Source organism: Hypanus sabinus, chromosome 14 (assembly GCF_030144855.1).
Source record: "Hypanus sabinus isolate sHypSab1 chromosome 14, sHypSab1.hap1, whole genome shotgun sequence".
Classification (NCBI taxonomy): domain Eukaryota; kingdom Metazoa; phylum Chordata; class Chondrichthyes; order Myliobatiformes; family Dasyatidae; genus Hypanus; species Hypanus sabinus.
The window spans coordinates 69,246,542-69,267,527 of record NC_082719.1 but is presented as its reverse complement, the minus strand read 5'-3'; the positions used below and the strand labels follow the sequence as shown (position 1 = coordinate 69,267,527).

At 40.0% G+C, this 20,986-nt stretch overlaps 1 protein-coding gene across 1 annotated transcript in view; it reads left to right on the top strand.

Annotated features, from left to right (window-relative positions):
* mtrex (Mtr4 exosome RNA helicase) overlaps positions 1 to 20,986 on the top strand; it is a 119,361-nt gene that overhangs the window by 56,941 nt on the left and 41,434 nt on the right. The window contains exons 16-18 of the mRNA XM_059989405.1: positions 2,810 to 2,960; positions 16,644 to 16,816; positions 18,223 to 18,291. Of these exons, the coding sequence (XP_059845388.1) occupies positions 2,810 to 2,960; positions 16,644 to 16,816; positions 18,223 to 18,291 (393 nt within the window). The remainder of the gene's footprint in view (positions 1 to 2,809; positions 2,961 to 16,643; positions 16,817 to 18,222; positions 18,292 to 20,986) is intronic.

The window sequence follows — 20,986 nt, the reverse complement described above, 5'->3', positions numbered from 1 at the left end:
AATTTTTCCATTGATGAAATGACAAACAGAAACCAAAGTTCTGAATAAAGCCAATCTCAATCTTGTTCATGCAACAGCTGGTCTCAACTGTTTGTGCAAATGCTAAATTCTCATTTCATCAAACAAGTCTACTCTCAGCTTGCCCTGATTGGTAGAATTGCCACAAAGACGTATTCTTAAAAAAAAGTTTAAACATCACAGTCTTGAGGGTAGCAGGCTATCAATGGGCCTCAATGGCATATCCTTCATCAGAGAGTGGTCCACTTTGATGAATAGCACTGTGCGATCAGAGTCAAAGAGGATGGGAAGAAGCCTGTGGCGTTTGGCAACTGACCTGAAAGGAAGCATTTGTACCATCCATGGGTTGTTTTGTTGCAGGATTGAACACCTGGCTTATCTCTGGATGTGTAAGCAAACATGTGATGGAGATCATCCTTGAGCTGGTGGAAAATCACAGATTTTGATGCTTTGTTATACACACAGACCTGACATGTAATAGACTGTTTAATCTTGCACACTTGAATATTTGAAGGGCCGTGTTGTTTGAAGGACAAAACATAAGATGGTCTTTAATTTAGACAGATTTATATACAATTTTTTTTCTATTTCTATTATACCCATGGGTTAGATTTTGAAACTTCAACTGAATTTTGCAATTCTGCCTTTTGCAAAAACAGGAATATTTATTTAAGTAGTTTCAGCAGTTAATTGTTTTCTAATTTGTGAGCCAGTAATAGCATTAAACCAACCAACTTTGTAGTTCACTTGTGCATATTAATTACAAAGTTAATTGGAGCATGAGAACAGTTTGTATATTTATACTGACTGACAGATTATTTGTTTTTAGCTTCTTCTCCCAGGGACAGTCTTTCACGGTTCACACTGATTTCTTAGAATAAACTCTTCATGAAATAGCCTGGAAGTCTTTGGAATTTTTTTGACATTATGTATAAGCTATCCACTATGCTTATAATTGTCAGTCTTTTGGGAGAGCAGCTCATATTTTGGCTTTGAAATCAAAAATTGTCATTGTATTGCTAAAGAGCAATTTGGAAAACAGAATAGCTTGTATGCGTGCCAAAACTTGATCCCTTCTGTATTATATAATAGTTTTTTTTGGTGAACTGCATGGAACCTATGCAAAAGTCATCTGTAGGTTTTCATTGTGTTAAATTTGCACTGTATCTGGTTTGAAGTACAGCCTAAAGCTGGTATTAATTCTAAATATCCCTGGAACGTATGCATTTTAAGATGATTTTTATCTTTACAGCAACCTTTTTAAAATTGCTGTAGTACACTGAATCTTTACTTCCTTGCTCTGATAACAATTTGAAAGCTAAAGATACAGTCAATGGAGATCGTCTCCAGACATGTTTATAAAATGATTCCTTTAACTTCCATCTGGATCATGACCACACTTCCAGGCTAGGCCAGTGTCACGTAGAGAGTCCACATTTTCCTCAGAAGATCTAATTACACACCATCCAACATTTACACCCCAGCTTTAGATAACTTACATGTACCTCCATCACAATGGCCATGGTCGGGACTGTCTGGCACTTTAATGTTTCTTCCTGCTCTTGTCTCATGGATCTTATTTCTCTCTTCCTTAACCACATGCTTTCTCCTTCTTCAGACACTTCTTATTTGCATCAGTGACATCTCTGCCCTGTGCTGGTTTGACTGTTGTTTATATTTTGGACCTAGCAATTCATCTTCACAAACTGAGAATAAAAAAACTGCACAGCTGCAGTAAAAAATGGATTATTTTTTCAGGCATTTTGTCATAATTATAACCCTCTAAATCCTGACAGCTTGTACTGAATTTGTACTCCTAATCTATTATTCCAACACTCTCATATAATTGGAAATTACACACAATATCCCTGTCTACAATTCAACCAGTGTACAGCTTTGTTATGAACTATACTTATATTATCCTTAAACTCAGAACCTATGGAAAATCAAATAAATGGAGAAACTAAAAATCCATAATAAAAATAGAAAATGCTGAATTCTCAGTTTGAAAAATAGCACCTGTGGAAGGAGGAATAGAGTTAAAGATTTGAGTTTGATACCTTTCTCATAACACCTTGGATGTGCAAACTGTACACCACCTGAGGATGTTTCTTCTTCAAAGAGGGGTCCAACTATGTTCTTCTCCACCACACTTCTTCGCTTGACTGAACTCATTCTCACAGTCTTCCACTCCACCAGCTTCAGTGCAGGAATCATCCTCTGTCAATTTCAACAGAAGTCTTCCACAAGAGAAAACTTGCCCTCCCTTCTTACAGCATTCAAAAGGGACTATTTAGTGACTCCTTGGTTTGCTCTTCCATTTCCACCAATCATTCATTTTTCATGGAACTTTCCTGTGAAAGATTCCTAAGAAGAGATCATATTTACTGTGTAGCCTCTGCCCATTCAATCACCCAGAAACGTATTTTTCAATTGTGAGTTGCATATAGTTGTCATGATGTAGTTTCATCTGCATTTGAGAAACCAAATATCCATTGTTTAACTTTTCTTTTTTGTAAAGTATTCATTCTACGAGGTAGGAGTTGAAGCTAAGCTGTAAGATAGCACATTTCTAAAGATAGCTTCAAATGTGAAGGTAACAACCCTAATTTAAAAGTAAAAGCCTATCTCTTTGTGGGTTAACATAATTAAACAAAAAATCCCTGATAAATTGAAGTAGAATATCTTTTCAGATATTTGTATTGATTATTATTTGTAAATCTGGATTGGGAGAATATAAGTAATCTTACATCACTTTCTTGTTTGAACAGTTTCATTCTTTATTTCGCAGGGCTCAGCTGATCCTCTAAACAGTGCTTTTCATCTGACCTACAACATGGTTTTGAATTTGCTTCGTGTTGAAGAAATCAATCCTGAATATATGTTGGAAAAGTCCTTCTACCAGTTCCAGAACTACAAGGCAATCCCTGGGGTGGTGGAAAGTGAGGGCATCATTATTTTAATTCTTTGCTTATATCATTGAATTATTTTTTTTGCATAAGGGTAATGCATATATTTTAGTGTTGCACAACCTTTTTTTTTGTGTCCAGTTGACATTTTTTAACACATTTAAAGGCCACTCATGACCAGAATGCCTTGGGCTTCCTGAGAAGTCCTTGCAAGTGTCATAATGGCTAAATTCTGAGGCTGGGTGCTACCTTTTTCCAGCAGTTGCACTGGCAATTCTGGATGCTGATAAATCTGGTACAGAATCAATGACACCTTTCATTTCAATGCATGGTATTGACTCTGAACAAGGGAAATCTCAGGCCACTTCACAAAACATCTCAATGAATTTCAGTGATAACAAACCTGATTCAGTTTCTGATTCTAGATTTATACTTTTGAATTAATTAACAGAAGTACTTTTGAACATTTTGTTTTCTATTGTGTGGATTAGTTTGAATTTTCTTTTTCTTTAATATTGTGATTCATTTTTATGTTTGATTATTTTTGAATTTGAAGCTCAGCAAAATTCAAAGGTTCTGACAACTACTTTAATTTGGGGTTGATAGTTTCCCACTAATTAGAATCTGCCAATAAAAAGAGCCTTGCTAGAGTGTTAGAATTAATTTTATGCAAAAGTCACTGCCAATCTGTGGCAACCCTTTTGAGACCTCCCCTTCCATGCATTGCTCCTGGTAAGTGTAAGGATTGACGGCACATTGTTTAATGAGGTGAGATGCACATTAATCTATTTGTTGTGCATCATACAAAGATTTACAGTTACAGTTGTGTTTTATTTCAACAGATTTGCTAATTTCTGATAATCAAAATAATATTCAAACTTGTGGATCACATCTACAAAATAAGCTGTTAATATCTCCTCATGGTAGAACCTGCCCACAGTGCAATCACGTAGAATCATAGAATTGTACGGCACAGAAACAGGGTCTCTCTCAGCCACTTTGTCCATGCCGATTGTGATGTTTTTGTGCGCTGTCGGTTTACCTACATCACTTGGCCACAGAAATAGCTGTATGGCTCCCTTACTACTCCTGCTCAATCTTGATTTTTCACGTCCCTAGCTATACATCAAGGCCAGTCATGGTGCCACCAGATTTGTTGAAGATTTCTGTCAGATTAATTAGTCTGATCAAAATATAATTCCGTTGATCAGCACCCAGACCATAGCCCTCCACACCCCTACCATCCATGAACTCTTCTAAACTTCTCTTTAACATAGAAATCAAATTTCTGTCCACCACTTGCATTGGCGGCTTGTTCCACACACTCACCACTTTCTGAGTGAAGAAGTTTCCCCTCATGTTCCCCTTAAACATTTCACCTTTCACCCTTAACCCATGACCTCTGGTTACAGTCTCACCCAACCTCATTGGGAAAAGCCTTGCATGTTTCCTGCAGTTAGGTGACGACAACTGCACAGAATACTCCAAACTGGGCCTCACCAATATCTTATACAACTTCAACATTAACTCCCAACTCCTGTACTCAATACTTTGATCTATGCTGGCCAATGTGCCAAAATCTTTTTTAACAACCCTATCTACCTGTGATGCCACTTCCAATGAATTATGAACCTGTGTTCCCTGATCCCTTTACCCTACCACTCACTATGTAAGACCTACCCTGCTTGCTTCTCCCCAAGTGCAACACCTCACACTTGTCCACATTAAATTCCATCTGCCATTTTTCCAGCTGGTTCAGATCCTGCTGCCAGCTTTGCTAGTCTTCCTTGCTGTCTGCTACACCCCGATCTTGGTCTCATCTACAAATTTGCTATCATCCAGATCATTGATATAGATGACAAATGACAACAAACCAGCACCAGTCACTGGCAATGCAGAAGTCACAGGCCTCCAGCCAGAGGCAACCATTTACTACCTCAACACATGCAAAATGCTGGAGGAATTCAGCAGGCTAGGCAGCATCTATGGAAAAAAGTACAGTCAATGTTTTGGGCAGAAACCCTTTGGCAGGACTGGAGGAAAAAAAATCTGAGGAGTAGATTTAAAAGCTGGGGGGAAGGGAGAGAGAAATGCCAGATGATAGGTGAAACCTGGAGGGGGAGGAATGAAGTAAACAGCTGGGAAGATAATTGATGAAAGAGACAGAAGGCCATGGAAGAAAGAAAAAGATGCTGCCTGGCCTGCTGAGTTCATCCAGCATTTTGTGTGTGTTGCACAGATTATCAGCATCTGCAAATGTTCCCTTGTTTGTCATTTAATACCTCAATTTGAATGCTGAATGACTGAACCTTCTTGACCAACCTCCTACATGGGACCTTGTCAAATGTCTTGCTGAGGCCCACGTAGACAACAGCCCCTGCCTTAGCTTTATCAGCTTCCCTGGTGACATCCTGTTAAAAACTCTATAAGATTGGTTAGATCTAACCATGCTGACTATGTCTATTCAATTCCTGTTTATATCCCTATTCAGTCCCTGGCTATCCAAGTACTCATATATCCAGTCTCTTAAAATACCTTCCAATTTCTTACCCCACTACTGATGCCTGGCTCACTGGCCTATAATGTCCTGGTTTATTCTTATAGCATTTCTTAAATAATGGAATAACATTGGCTATCCTCCAACTTCCTGGTTCCTCAGCTGTCGCTAAGGATGAGTTAAATATCTCTGCTAGAGCCCCTACAATTTCTACATTTGCCTCCCACAGGTTCTGAGGGGACTCCTTGTCAGGCGCTGAGGATTTGTCCACCCAGATTTGCCTGAAGGCAGCAAACACCCCCTCCTCTGTAATCTGGCTTCGCTGCTGCTTTGCCTCACTCCTATAGACTCTGTGTCTGTCTCCTAAGTAAATACAGATGTAAAAAATGCGTTTGAGATACTCCCCATTTCTTTTGGCTCCATGCATAGATTACCATTCTGATTTTCCAGAGAACCAATTCTGTCCCTTGCATTCTGTTTTGGTCTTACCCTATGGAAGCCCCTGGTATTCTCCTCCTTGTCTGCTAGGACAATCTCATGCCTCTGATCTCTTTCTTAAGTGTTCTCCAGCATTTCTTATGCACCTCAAGTGCCTCATTTGTTCCTACCTATCTGTACTTCTGCCTACCTTTCTTTTTCTTAACCGGGGCTACACTCTCTTAAAAAAGAAAGCAAGATATTGAGGTCCTGGTAAAGAAAACCACGTGAGACAACTTAGTGACCCCTAGAAGCATATTTATTTTACTTTTAAAATTCTGCATAGAATTATTTGGATGATCACTTTCAAAATTCTTTATACAATGTTTTTTACACAAAGGTTGTTATGCTTGAGTGTTACACGTGCGACTGCTTAATAAGTTAAGATACCAGCATGGATAGAGCATTAGCTGATTGACAGGAGGGGAAGAGTGGCAATAAATGGAGCCTTTTCTGGTTGGCTGCTGGTGACTAGTGGTGTTCCACAAGGGTATGTGCTAGGACTGCTTTTTTTTTATATTATGTCAGTGATTTGGATGATGGCTTTGTGGCCAAGTTTGTGAATGATATGAAAATAGGTGGAGGGGGAGGGATTGTTGAGGAAACAGAAAGGCTATAGAAAGACTTAGATTAGGAGAATTAACGGAGAAGTGGCAGGTGCAATATAGTGCTCGTGCACTTCGGTAGAAGAAATAAAAGCATAGACTATTCTCTAAATGGAGAGAAATTTTTAAAAAATGAGGTGCAAAGGGACTTGGGAGTACTCATGCAGGATTCCCAAAAGGTTAATTTACAGGTTGAGTCAGTGGTGAGGAAGGCAAATGCAATGTTAGCATTCATTTCAATAGGACTAGAATATAAAAGCAAGGATGTAATGTTGAGGCTTTATAAGGCACCAGTGAGGCATCACTTTTGTATTGTGAGTATTGTGAGCTGTTTTAAGCCCCTTATCTAAGAATGGATATAATGACATTGGAGGGGGTTCAAAGGAAATTTATGAAAATGATTCCTGGATGGGAAGGTTTATCGTATGAAGAGCATTTGATGGATTGGGGCCTGTACTCACTGGAATTCAGAAGACTGAGGGGAGAAACTCATTGAAATGTATTGAATGTTGAAAGGCATGGATAGAATGGATGTGGAGAAGATGTTTCCTATGGTGGGCAAGTCTAAGACCAGAAGATACAGCCTTAGAATAGAGGGACGTCCATTTGGAATGGAAATGAAGAGGAATTTCTTTAGCCAGAGAATGATGAATCTGTGGAATTTGTTATCCCAGGCAGCTGTGGAAGCCAAGTCATTTGGGTATATTTAAGGCAGAGGTTGATAGATTCTTGATTAGTGAGGGCATGAAGGAATACAGGAAGAAGGCAGGGCATTGGGGCCGAGAGGGAAATGGATCAACCATAATGAAATGGTAGAGCAGACTCGATGGGCCAAATGGCCTAATTCTGCCCCTATATATTATGGTCTTTATGGAATGTGGAATGAACTACTTGAGGAAGAGGTTGAGGCAAGTGCAGTAAGACTGTTGGACAGGTATCTGGATTGCATTTGTTTAAAAGGTTATGGGCCAAACACTTCAAATGGTACTAACGTGGATGTGGCATCTTGGTTGTTATAGACCAGTTGAGCCAAAGGGTAGATATAATATTTTGTTCTTATGGTAATCATAATACAAATTGCTGCTAAAAGAGATGCATAAGATCTTGTTAAGGTTCAGGGTGAGTAAGAAACTTACTGAAACTTAATAGTCTCATAATGTGCATATTTGTAAAAAGCTAGTGAAGCATTATTTAAGTGAATAATTTATTTCATGCATCATCGTTCTGTCTCTGGACAAATCAAGTCAAGCTAATATCTGAATTGGAGCCCTGGGGACCATAAACAATAGCTCATAATATATTACTACCCGGAGAGCATAATGTAATCATTGGAGATAAATTATGAAATAATAGAAAACAGAAAGCCAGTGCATTCTGTTACGAACCCCGTAACTGGGTCACTTACCAGCAAAGATAGAGAGGTCCATTGAAGTCTGATGGTACTATTTTTAAAAGTATTTATTGATAAAGGGGCACAAAAATAAGATTATTGCAAACATACAGAAAATATATGTCGTCAATACTAAATCTAAAAGCGCGGGTATAATCATAACCAAAAAGAAAGAGCTCTATCGTTGTCTAGGGGATAATGTATTGTCCAATGGAAATATAAAAGTCACTGTTAGTTTGTTCAAGCTGCAGCATTTTGGGTTTAAGAGAGAGGCGGTTTAAACTTGCCCAGGTCTTTTATGTTGCCAGTCCTTTGAGTCGGGGGAGTTGGTTTCCCCGTTGTTAGCTAAAAGCCGTTTTCCGTGGTACCAGCCACCAGTCCCAGGCAATGGAACTGAACGCACGTAGCCTCCTTCAAATGGCTTCCCGCTGTCATGGGAAGCTAGCGTTTCTTCTGGTGTGTCTGAGGGGCTGTTCCCACAGACCCTCTTTTATCCTGACTCACAGGGTCGTAGATGTCAATCAGGTTGGGGGTGATGCAGTCTCTCCCTCAACCAGCCCACTTTGCCTGAGGGCTTCCACGTAGTACAGTCTCCAATCCACAACTTCGCCTTCCGGAGACAATAGCCATATCCCGTAGCTTTATATCGCCAGGGAAACGAGACATTCCGCATGTCTGTCTCTCATTTCCTGGGTCCCCTGACCCAACCCAACAGCGATCTTGCGATTCTCGCAAAGGAGGGGGCTGCAGGCATAACAATTCTAATTATGCTCATAGCATAAGCAGAAAATAAAAATACTGAAAATTGATTTCAATATTGAGTTGCTTTCCAGTTATTATAGCAAGTTGTCAATATGAGAAAAATGGCATTTTCCTGATCTATTTGAGGGGTAGTGAAGTGTATTCTTTATTCCTGCAGCTTGCTTTTAGGCAGAGCATTACCTCTTCCCATTTAAAATTCTCAAAATAATTTAATTCTATTACATTGTGTTTATTTTTTTAACTCAGTCTTCCTACCAAGGCTTTAGTTACTGCCTTACTTGTTGGACCTGAAGAGATACAAGGAGTCTGGCACTGAGTCTGACCCTGTGGTGCAGAAGGGTGGGACGGAGAAGAGGAGAACTGTCGTCATTGGAGACTCTTTAGTCAGGGGAGCAGACAGGAGAATTTGTGAACGTGAGAAGGAAACCCGCATGGTTTGCTGCCTCCTGGGTGCCAGGGTCCAGGATGTCTCTGACCAGGTGCATGACATCCTGGTACAAGAGGGAAAGCAACCAGAAGTCGTGATACATGTTGGGACAAACATGTAGGCAGGAAGAGGGATGAGGTCCTGAAGTGTGAGTTTCAGGAACTAGGTAGAAGGCAGAAGAACAGGACCTCAAGGGTGGCGTTCTCAAGATTGCTGCCAGTGCTACGTGATAGTGATGGTAAGAATTGGAGGAGATGGCAGTTGAATGCGTGGCAGGGGGCAGGGTTTTAGATTTTTGGACCATTGGGATCTCTTCTGGGGAAGGTGGGACCTGTATAGATTGGATGGGTTGCACCTGAACTCAAGGGGGAGCAATATCCTTGCTGGTAGTTTTGCTAGCATGGTTCAGGAGGGTTTAAACTAATTTGCAAGGGGGATGGGACCCGGAGCGATAGAGCAGTGAAAGAATTGCGTGGAGTAAAGCCAGATCTAACGTATAGAGAGGCTTTGAGGAAATAGCAGCAGAATAAAGAGTATAAAGGTAGTAAGGTAGAAGGGCTAAAGTGTGTGTACTTCAATGCAAGAAGCATCAGGAACGAAGGTGATGAACTGAGAGCTTGGATACATACATGGAATTATGATGTAGTAGCCATTACGGAGACTTGGCTGGCACCAGGGCAGGAATGGATTCTCAATATTCCTGGATTTCAGTGCTTTAAAAGGGATAGAGAGGGGGGAAAGGGAAGGAGGGGTGGCATTACTAGTCAGGGATACTATTACAGCTGCAGAAAGGGTGGGTAATGTAGCAGGATCCTCTTTTGAGTCAGTATGGGTGGAAGTCAGGAACAGGAAGGGAGCAGTTACTCTACTGGGGGTATTCTATAGGCCCCCTGGTAACAGCAGAGATACCGAGGACCAGATTGGGAGGCAGATTTTGGAAAGGTGTAAAAATAACAGGGTTGTTATCATGGGTGACTTCAACTTCCCTAATATTGATTGGCACTTGATTAGTTCCAAGGGTTTAGATGGGGCAGAGTTTGTATAGTGTGTCCAGGATGGATTCCTGTCACAGTATGTTGGCAGGCCGACTAGGGGGAATGCCATACTAGATCTAGCATTAGGTAACGAACTGGGTCAGGTCACTGATCTGTCAGTGGGTGAGCATCTGGGGGACAGTGATCACTGCTCCCTGACCTTTAGCATTATCATGGAAAAGGATAGAATCAGAGAGGATGGGAAAATTTTTAATTGGGCAAGGGCAAATTATGAGGCTATAAGGCTTGAACTTGCTGGTGTGAATTGGGATGATGTTTTTGCAGGGAAATGTACTATGTTTTTGCAGGGAAATGTACTATGTTTTTGCAGGGAAATGTACTATGTTTTTGCAGGGAAATGTACTATGGACATGTGGTCGATGTTTAAGGATTTCTTGCAGGATGTTAGGGATAAATTTGTCCCGGTGAGGAAGATAAAGAATGGTAGGGTGAAGGAACCATAGGTGACAAGTGAAGTGGAAAATCTAGTCAGTTGTAAGATGACAGCATACATGAGGTTTAGGAAGCAAGGATCAGATGGTCTATTGAGGAATATAGGGTAGCAAGAAAGGAGCTTAAGAAGGGGCTGAGAAGAGCAGGAAGGGGGCATGAGAAGGCTTTGGCGAGTAGGGTAAAGGAAAACCCCAAGGCATTCTTCAATTATGTGAAGAACAAAAGGATGACAGGAGTGAAGGTAGGACCGATTAGAGATAAACGTGGGAAGATGTGCCTGGAGACTGTGGAAGTGAGTGAGGTCCTCAATGAATACTTCTCTTCAGTATTCACCACTGAGAGGGAACTTGATGACGGTGAGGACAATATGAGTGAGGCTGATGTTCTGGAGCATGTTGATATTAAGGGAAAAGAGTTGTTGGAGTTGTTAAAATACATTAGGACGGATAAGTCCCCGGGGCCTAATGGAATATTCCCCAGGCTGCTCCACGAGGCAAGGGAAGAGATTGCTGAACCTCTGGCTAGGATCTTTATGTCCTCGTTGTCCACGGGAATAATACCGGAGGATTGGAGGGAGGTGAATGTTGTCCCCTTGTTCGAAAAAGGTAGTAGGGATAGTCCAGGTAGTTATAGACCAGTGAGCCTTATGTCTGTGATGGGAAAGCTGTTGGAAAAGATTCTTCGAGATAGGATCTATGGGCATTTAGAGAATCATGGTCTGATCAGGGACAGTCAGCATGGTTTTGTGAAGGGCAGATCGTGTCTGACAAGCCTGATAGAGTTCTTTGAGGAGGTGACCAGGCATATACATGAGGGTAGTGCAGTGGATGTGATCTACATGGATTTTGGTAAGACATTTGACAAGGTTGCACACGGTAGGCTTATTCAGAAAGTCAGAAGGCATGGGATCCAGGGAAGTTTGGCCAAGTGGATTCAGAATTGGCTTGCCTGCAGAAGGCAGAGGGTTGTGATGGAGGGAGTACATTCAGATTGGAGGGTTGTTACTAGTGGTGTCCCACAAGGATCTGTTCTGGGACCTTTACTTTTCGTGATTTTTATTAATGACCTGGATGTGGGGTTAGAAGGGTGGGTTGGCAAGTTTGCAGACGACACAAAGGTTGGTGGTGGTGTAGATAGTGTAGAGGATTGTCAAAGATTGCAGAGAGACATTGATAGGATGCAGAAGTGGGCTGAGAAGTGGCAGATGGAGTTCAACCCGGAGAAGTGTGAGGTGGTACACTTTGGAAGGACAAACTCCAAGGCATAGTATAAAGTAAAAGGCAGGATACTTGGTAGTGTGGAGGAGCAGAGGGATCTGGGGGTACTTGTCCACAGATTCCTGAAAGTTGCCTCAGAGGTAGATAGGGTAGTTAAGAAAGCTTATGGGGTGTTAGCTTTCATAAGTCGAGGGATAGAGTTTAAGAGACGCGATGTAATGATGCAGCTCTATAAAACTCTGGTTAAGCCACACTTGGAGTACTGTGTCCAGTTCTGGTCGCCTCAGTATAGGAAGGATGTGGAAGCATTGGAAAGGGTACAGAGGAGATTTACCAGGATGCTGCCTGGTTAGAGAGTATGAATAATGATCAGAGATTAAGGGAGCTAGGGCTTTACTCTTTGGAGAGGAGGTTGATGAGAGGAGACATGATAGAGGTGTACAAGATATTAAGAGGGATAGACAGAGTGGACAGCCAGCGCCTGTTCCCCAGGGCACCACTGCTCAGTACAAGAGGACATGGCTTTAAGGTAAGGGGAGGGAAGTTCAAGGGGGATATTAGAGGAAGGTTTTTCACTCAGAGAGTGGTTGGTGCGTGGAATGCACTGCCTGAGTCAGTGGTGGAGGCAGATACACTAGTGAAGTTTAAGAGACTACTAGACAGGTACATGGAGGAATTTAAGGTGGGGGGTTATATGGGAGGCAGGGTTTGAGGGTTGGCACAACATTGTGGGCTGAAGGGCATGTACTGTGCTGTACTGTTCTATGTTCTATGAGTCATCTCTTGAATCACAGCAGTCTATCTTTGTTATTTTAAACAGTTTGATAAAGTTGAGTGGCTTACTAGGCATTTCTGAAGACAGAATGTCAGCCAATGTTGCACAGCTATCTGCTGATGTAAGTTTGTTGCTTGGCTTCAGCCTCTATCTTCATGTCAAGAGAATGAATTATTAATAATTTTGTTATCTAGTTTATGGAATCCTTTGGGTGCAAATGCAGTAATGTAATTGTTGATTTAACCATAAATGTTAACAAAGTGTTTAGACATTTTATGCTACCAGCAAAAATCCCAGCCAGATTCTTGTACTGTTTCTTCTGAAGACATTTACATTCTGTATATACTACACATTATTCAAGCAGTTGAACACTATAGGAAGAAAGTTTTGAGAATAAGTTGATTGGCAAGGTTTAGCTTACATCAAGATCATAATGCAAAGGTGTTTGGAAAGTAAAAATGCTACATCCATATTCATGGACTTCACGTAATAGCTAGATACATTTTTGATATCACATACTGTGGTTTGTGAGCAAAAGTTTTAGTCAGGAGAATTCTGTGCCACTCTAGGCATGTCCAAAAGGAGAAGCTTGTTGTCACTTGAGACATATCCATGCACTTTCCTATCACAGATCAAAGCTCGGCACACACTGGAATCTTTGTGTCTGTTCAAGGTTTGTTAGATTGACTTTTAAGGTAATGGAATTGGTTTAGTTAAGTCATGTGAACTGAGATACATTGATAGGCTTTTGTTTGCTTGCCATGCAGACAAATCATTCCATTAATAAGCAATTGAAATAATAAAAATGAAAAGCAGAGTACAGAAAGTAGTCTTACAGTTACAAAAAGGAACAGTATAGATAGAAATTGTTCAAGGGCCATGAGGAAGTAGTTTGCAAGATCAAAAGTTATCTTTTCGTATATGTAAGATCTGTTCAAGAATCTAATAACAGCAGAATAGAAGCTGTTATTGACTCTGGTGTGTGTGTTCTCAAGCTTTTGTATCTTCTGCGCAGTGGGATGGGGCAGAAAAGGGATAAGCTGGGGTCTGAACGGTCCTTGATAATATTGTCTGCTTTTGTGGTGCAGCAGGAAGTGTAGATGTTAGTGAAGAGGAGGTTGGTTTGCTTGCTGGACTTGTTTGCATTCACAATTCTCTGAAATTTTTTGTGACCTTGGGAAGAGCACTTACCATGCCAAGCTGAGATTCATCAGAATAAAATGCTTTCTGTGGTGTATTTGCAGAAATTGGTAAGGGTCATTGGAAACATGACAAATTTCCTTAGACTTATGAAGAAGGAAAGGCATTATTTTCTTGGTCATAGCACTCATGAGGCTGCTGGGCTAGAACAAATAAGTGATATTTACTTCTGGGAATCTGAAGCTCTCAACTATCTCCACTCAACATAATTGACACATCAGTGATGGATTGAGTTTATACTAGGTGAGCTCTCATGTTCTGGGGCCGGCTGGTTCTATATATTTCAGGTGGAAAGCAATCCAACCAGCCATCAATGAGACTTGCAAATGTAATTAGGGTTCAGCCATAGGTGAACTGCTAATGAGTTCCTTAATGGATATAGTGGAACTGGTTGAACAAGTGCTTAAAAAGTTTCTAGTGGTTGCTCCTTGTAGGTAGTGATCTTGATGTAAGCCAAGTAACCTTTTAACTTGAGCAAAAGTACTACACACAACGATTTCGAGTTAGGTGTGTAAATATTTCTATAAATAGAATGCACACTTAGTGGTAGTTTCTGATTTGGATTTTATCTATGGCCCATCTTGAAATTATTAAGCTTACAATGGATATGACCTATGCTGACTGGAAAAGATGTTGTGTTACTGACCATGGTATTGTGCTGGGAACCTGAAATGAACTCTTACCCTCCTTACTGCTGCACGCTGATATGCTGGGAACTAAGTGATTGGGGGACTGGCATTAAACCCCTGCTTCACTGTTGCTACACATTGCTGTGTTTGGAACTTGTCTTAAATCTACAGCTCAGTGTGGTGAAGCTGTCTGTGAAATGTAATATTGTGCAGGTGAATGGACCAGCGACTATATTTGAGCTTGTTAGCACAGATAAATTTCTGGGATTGGGTCGGATGGGATGGGGAAAGCAGGGTGCTATGCAGGCAAACAAAGAAAGGAGAAATGGTACTTTGAGAAGTGTTGGGAGAGAGTTAAGGATGCAGAAGTATATAGATTAGGTGCTGCCAGTCCCCAATGATGGCGTGTGTTCACTCTGCTGGTTAGAGTGTAGCCCTGATTTGCATTTCTCAGCACTCACTGAGTTGCCACACTATTCAGTCATTCCACCCAAGACTAGCCCTCACAAATAGCCTCTCCACATCATGACATTGGGTGATTCACAACTGGATGAAACATGTTCCTAACAAAGCAATGTGTTTTAAAGTAAGTTACGGTACATACTAAGATGTGCTCAGAATAAAGTATCAGGTGTACTGTTGCAAACCAGCATTGGATAGTGTGGTACCAGGTAGCATAACAGTGTTTTACAGGTCATCGTAACTTTTGTGTCTGCAGGTGGTTGTGATATTTCTGCTGGTGTGCACTTTTCCCAAGGGTATTAGGACTTGATATGTATGATAAAGATGTTGAGTAGGAGTATTCAATAAATGCTGCTAAAATTTTTGGGTATTTGCTGACACAGCTTTCTACATAATTTCTTTGAAGTAGCCTCTTTGGGATAAGTGTTTGGGGAAGTACATGAAGATGAATATTCAATGCTCACAGATCCCTGTGGTTTGAATTATTTGATGTAATGGCTGAGTTTATTTTGCCATTTCTAATACTTGGATGTTTTGATTCAAAGTAATTATATTTGTGGAGTCAGCTGTAAATTTGGCCTTGGTATGTATTTGAAGAATCACTTTTGCTGGTATATAATTTGCTAATGTAACTCAGAACATTAGCAGTGGTCTGGGAAATGAAAATGTTCACTTTCACGCAACATTTTTAATTTGATGTGTCTTTGGTGTGGCAGAATAATAGGAATTTAGGCAAGCATTATTTGATTTTCAAGAGTGCATTTCTGACAATGGGGGATTAAATAGTCATTCTTGCTGATGGTGTAAAATTGTGAATTACAGATGAATTCCGTCTGTTTTCAATTGTGATAGATTGAATAAAAGAAAAAGAACTAAAGTCTTGGAAAATTTTCTAACACATTTTAAACTCTTCTAGAAGACCATATTTTAATAGTGGTGCATTACAGAATAAGTTTAAGTTATGGACATTAAGCAGTTTGAAGTGTTACCAGTTTTAATAACAAATATTAGCCAGTTTGAAGTAGGATGATGTTCTTGTGAAATAATGCAGTGCAACCCTAGAAGACTCTACTGCTATACTTTGTTTACTATAACATTAATGGTTGCATTGAGAAGGCCATTGCTTCTCCCCAACTTAAATTAAATTAGATTTGTTTATTAATCACATGTACATCGAAATACATCATTTGCATGAACAATTGATGCGATCTGAGCATGCCCACAATGTTCAGCGGAACAAACCCCTTTTCTACACCCCGAACTGACGCACACAGATGGCTTCCAACCTCAGGACAGACTGCCTCTAGCCCTCTGACTTACAGACCCATGGTCCCATAATTGCACTCTCTCTCTTCACCCATGTTTTGGAGTTTCCATGGGCAAGAATGTTAACGATTGTACTATTTCAATTCTTTGGATATTGGGCTTATCTTGCTCCATCAAGCAGAAGTTAGGGGTGTTGTGGACTAATTCACCACTCAGCAGTAAGAGTGAAACTGTAAAAATATTTTTGAAACTGCACCCTGCAGAACAGAAAAGGATATTTAATTTTGTGTTAACTATTTTCTATACTATTGATTTACTATAGCTGCTGTTTTATCTCTGTTTCCCAAATCTTTAAAAATAGACTCACCCTCACTCTCCCAACTTCCAAGAATCAGATGGTTAAGTGGAATTTTGATGCCACATGATACCAGCCATTTTTTGGCAGAATAAATGTATTCATTTAATTGTTTCATGATTAATGCTTAATGTATCAATGTATTTGTATATGATATACTTTTACAGAGGTCAAGGTACTGGAAGGGCAGTATAATGAAATTGAAATTCCCAACGAAGAAAATGTTGTCGCTTACTACAAAATACGACAGCAGCTGGCTAAACTGGGTAAAGAAATTGAAGAGTATCTACACAAACCAAAGTACTGCTTACCTTTTCTCCAGCCAGGCAGGCTTGTTAAGGTATTAAGACCTCATTACTAATTTCATGTAATTTCATTGCACTGATACAATCTACATCATTGAACAAGAGCCAGATTTGAGTAAGACATAGAATCCAACAACAGCTTGTGGGATTCTGGGCTTTTTAAATAGAGGTTCCATGTACAAGCAGAAGGTGACTGATGTGGTGCACTCTTATAAAATAGTGGTTTAGCAATAACTTGAGTATTGTGTTGAGTTTCCTATACTTCAGAAAAGGTACAAATGTTTCAAAAAAACATTGTGTTTGAGATTTACTAATGGACTTAAGCTGTGTAAAAACATTGAAGAAATTGACAAGTAATAGTTGATATGAGATCCAGAATTTTTATTTAAAATCATCAAGGTGAAAGATGAGTAGAAGAGAAAGAAGAAACTGTTTACATTGTCAGAAGGATCATGATTAAAGAAACATAAAATGAAGGCAATTGGCAAAAGAACCACAAATGACATGAGGAAAATCATTATACAGGAAGATGTTGAGGTCTGGAATGCGTTGCCAGGGATAGGAGTCAAGGCAGATTCAACTGAAGCATTCAGAAGTGAACTGAACCTTTATCTTAAAGGAAAGAATTTATAGAGCTATTAGGAAGACAGTAGGGGAGTGAGACTTAGCAGATTGCTCTTAATACAATGATAAAGCTGAATAATACTTCATGCTCTAACCGTTCACTGATTTGGTAACTCCTGAACTAGCAGTTTCTGATTAAATTACTCCCATTAAGTAGGTGCTAGGTAGTTTGATTCAGGGTTCAGTTTGTTAAAAGAAGGCACAACAATTTTTCTATGTCAGGTTTTTGTATATCTTGAAGGATCATGGAGGTGCAAGAGCTTCTTATCACTCATTGTCCTTCTGGTGATGTGGTTCTCGCTTTTAAGTTTCTGGTTTTCGGAAATGTCATAGATGCCTCAGTGAATTATGACAGTGCATCCTATAGACATTCCACTTTGCAGTAATTTTGTGTCAGAATGGAGTCATTAAACTATTAATATTGTGTACAGGCTATAATTGGATGGCTTGACCTGATCATCATAAATGTTTACCATGTTAAACTCATCTAGATTTAAATATTGCTACAATGTCTTTCTCTTTTGCAAGCCATACTTAATTAAATTGAACTGAAATACAAAAATTAAAATATCATGCAGAAAGAAAGATATTCCATGATGTTTAATGTAAAAGAGTAGCTTTTTTAAAATAAGAACTTTGTAACAGTGCATTTGCTCATGATATTTCTCAAATAAAAATATTTCTACAGATGAGGAATTAGTAGTAATTATGTGTTTTTCAGTTTGGTTTGTAAATTCCTTTGCTTTTGATTTTATAAGTATCTTAAGATATTCGGAATCATGGTTTTGAGTAAATGAATGTTTTTTTTGTCTTCCAGGTGAAAAATGAAGATGATGACTTTGGTTGGGGAGTTGTCATAAATTTCAATAAAAAGTCTAACGTTAAGGTAAAAAATTTGCATTGGTGTTAGTGTATAAGATCATATTTTATGAAACAGATGTGTGGTCATTAAAAACCCTGATTATCTGAGTTTGTGTAGATACAAATCTGAAAAACGTGTTAATTCATTATAGACAAATGTATGTGATTATCAGTGATTATTTTTTGGCACTTAAAGCCAAGTACCACAGAGTTGAGATCATATGTTTGTAGATTGTCACCTTTTCACTCACTGGTGCCCTGTTTCCTGGGTTCACAGGAAAAGTTATTATAATACTATGTAATAACTTTTTTAAAAAATGAGTTTAGGGTCTGGAAAGCTGCCTATCCGGTGTCACTGAAGTCTGGCATGTACTGAACTTATCAAACTTTTATGGTATATGTACTTTGATTTGTGAGCATCTGTTCAATAGTTGCTTTTTAATTGGGTTCAATTTAATACATGTAAAGCCACCCAGAAGGGATCCCTCATGTTTGTTTAAATTTGGCCACATCCAGCTGAAAGATTTTGCCAGATCAGTTTTTACATCTTTTGGTGTGGGCTTTCTTTCTCCTACATTGATTGATTGTCTGCTATTGTGCATGAAATGAGGAAAGAAAACAAACCTTCTTTGTACTTGGATGTTGCATATCAGCACAACTAGTACAATGGACATACTGAGAAAATTGTACTTTATTGTTTAATTCAGCATTTTCTAACAGTGATGAAGTATTTAGCATGCTGGCCTTCATCAGACATGACATCGAATTTAGGAGTGCTTTATGTTGCAGTTCTGAGCCATTGGTGAGGCCACAGTAAGTGTACAGTTTTGGTCACCCTGTTGTAGGAAAGACATTGTCAAGCTAGAGAGGGTTCAGAAGAGATTTATAATAACGCTGCCTGGACTAAAGATCCTGAGCTATAGGGAGGGATTGGGCATGTTGGATCTTTATTCCTTAGGGTGTGGGAGAATGAGGGGTGACATCACAGAAGTTTATTATAAATCCTGAGGTGTATGTATGAGGAGGGTTGTCGTAGTCTTTTCCCTGAGGCTGGGGAGTCTTAAACTAGAGTGAACAGGTAGGAGATAAGAAAGTAGAGATTTAAAAGAGACATGAGAGGTAACCTCTTTACACAGTTACTGAGTACCTGACATGAGTTGCCAGAGGCAGTGGTCGAGGCAGATACAATGGCAACATTTAAGAAGCATTTGGATAGGCACATAGAGAGGAGGAACTTTGAGGCTTATGGACTGAAGTCAAGCGACTGGAACTTGCAGGAGGATGCTGTGTTGGAATGGACCATTTGGGCTGAAAGGCCTGTTTCTGAGTGGTATTATTCTGTGACTTTATGACTAACAGTGAGGCCCATACTTATTCAGTGATTTCCTGGCAGGCTGTCCATCCAGATATGCCAACTCATTTAGTATTCTACATACAAATCACTTCTGTCCTTAATGGTCTTTTGTTTCCTTCCTGCACCAAATTTATGATCTTGTGATTGAATGCAGTCATGAGATCATAAGCTATAGGAGCAGACTTTGGCCCATCGACACTGCTTCACCATTTCATCATGGCTGATTAATTTTTCCTCTTGCCTTTTGCCTTGTAACCCTTCATATCCTGACTAATCAAGAATCTTATCAACCTCTCTTAAACGTACTCGATCATGTTCTCACTGCTCCTAGTCTTCGTCATCTACTTCGTCCTGCACACAGGCTTCACTCGCTTCCAGTTTTGTTTCAGTATCTCCATTCTTCTGAATGTGTTTCCTTGTGCATTTTACCTTTCACTTTTAGTGGCAGTAACTATAACTACCTGAGTCCCTGCTTTGGAATTGTGTCCACCACGTCATGTCTGTACCTTTTATGTAAAAAAAATGGAAGAGGGGATGCCGCACTGGTTTACAAGTTCAAAAAACACAGAAATTTCAGACTTCTACTCCTGACTATCCCCCTTGCAAATGTACAGTCTCTGGAAAATAAAATTGAAGCTCTCAACAAGATTGACGGCAAGGCAGTGAATGTTGTCTACATGGACTTTGGCAAGGCATTTGACAATGTCCTGCATGGGAAGTTGGTCAAGAAGCTTCAGCCACTTGAATGAATTAATTGACTTTATGGACTTTATTTCTTACATCCATCACATATATGAGGAGTAAAAATCTTTACGTTACATCTCCGTCTCAATGTGCAATAAATAGAATAGTCAATGTAACATAGAGTACACTCAAATCAGCGTGAATTAATCAGTCTAATGACCTGGTGAAGGAAGCTGTCCCAGAGCCTGTTGGTTCTGGCTTTTATGCTGTGGTACGGTTTCCTGGATGGTAGCAACTGGAATAGATTGTGGTTGGAGTGACTTGGGTCCCCAATGATTACACACCTGCCTTTGTAAGTGTCTGAGTCATGGGAAGTTCACAACTACAGATGCGCTGAGCTGTCCATACCACTCTCTGCAGAATACTGCGATTGAGGGAGGTACAGTTCCCATACTAGGCAGTGATGCAGCCAGTCAGGATGCTCTCATAGTTGTACCTCTGTAGAAAGATCTTGGGATTTGGGGGCTCACACCAAACTTCCTCAACCGTCTGAGGTGAAAGAGACGCTGTTGTGCCTTTATCACCACACACCTGGTGTGTACAGACCACGTGAGGTCCTCGGTGATGTGGATGCCGAGGAACTTAAAGCTGTTTACTCTCTCAACTCCAGATCCATTGATGT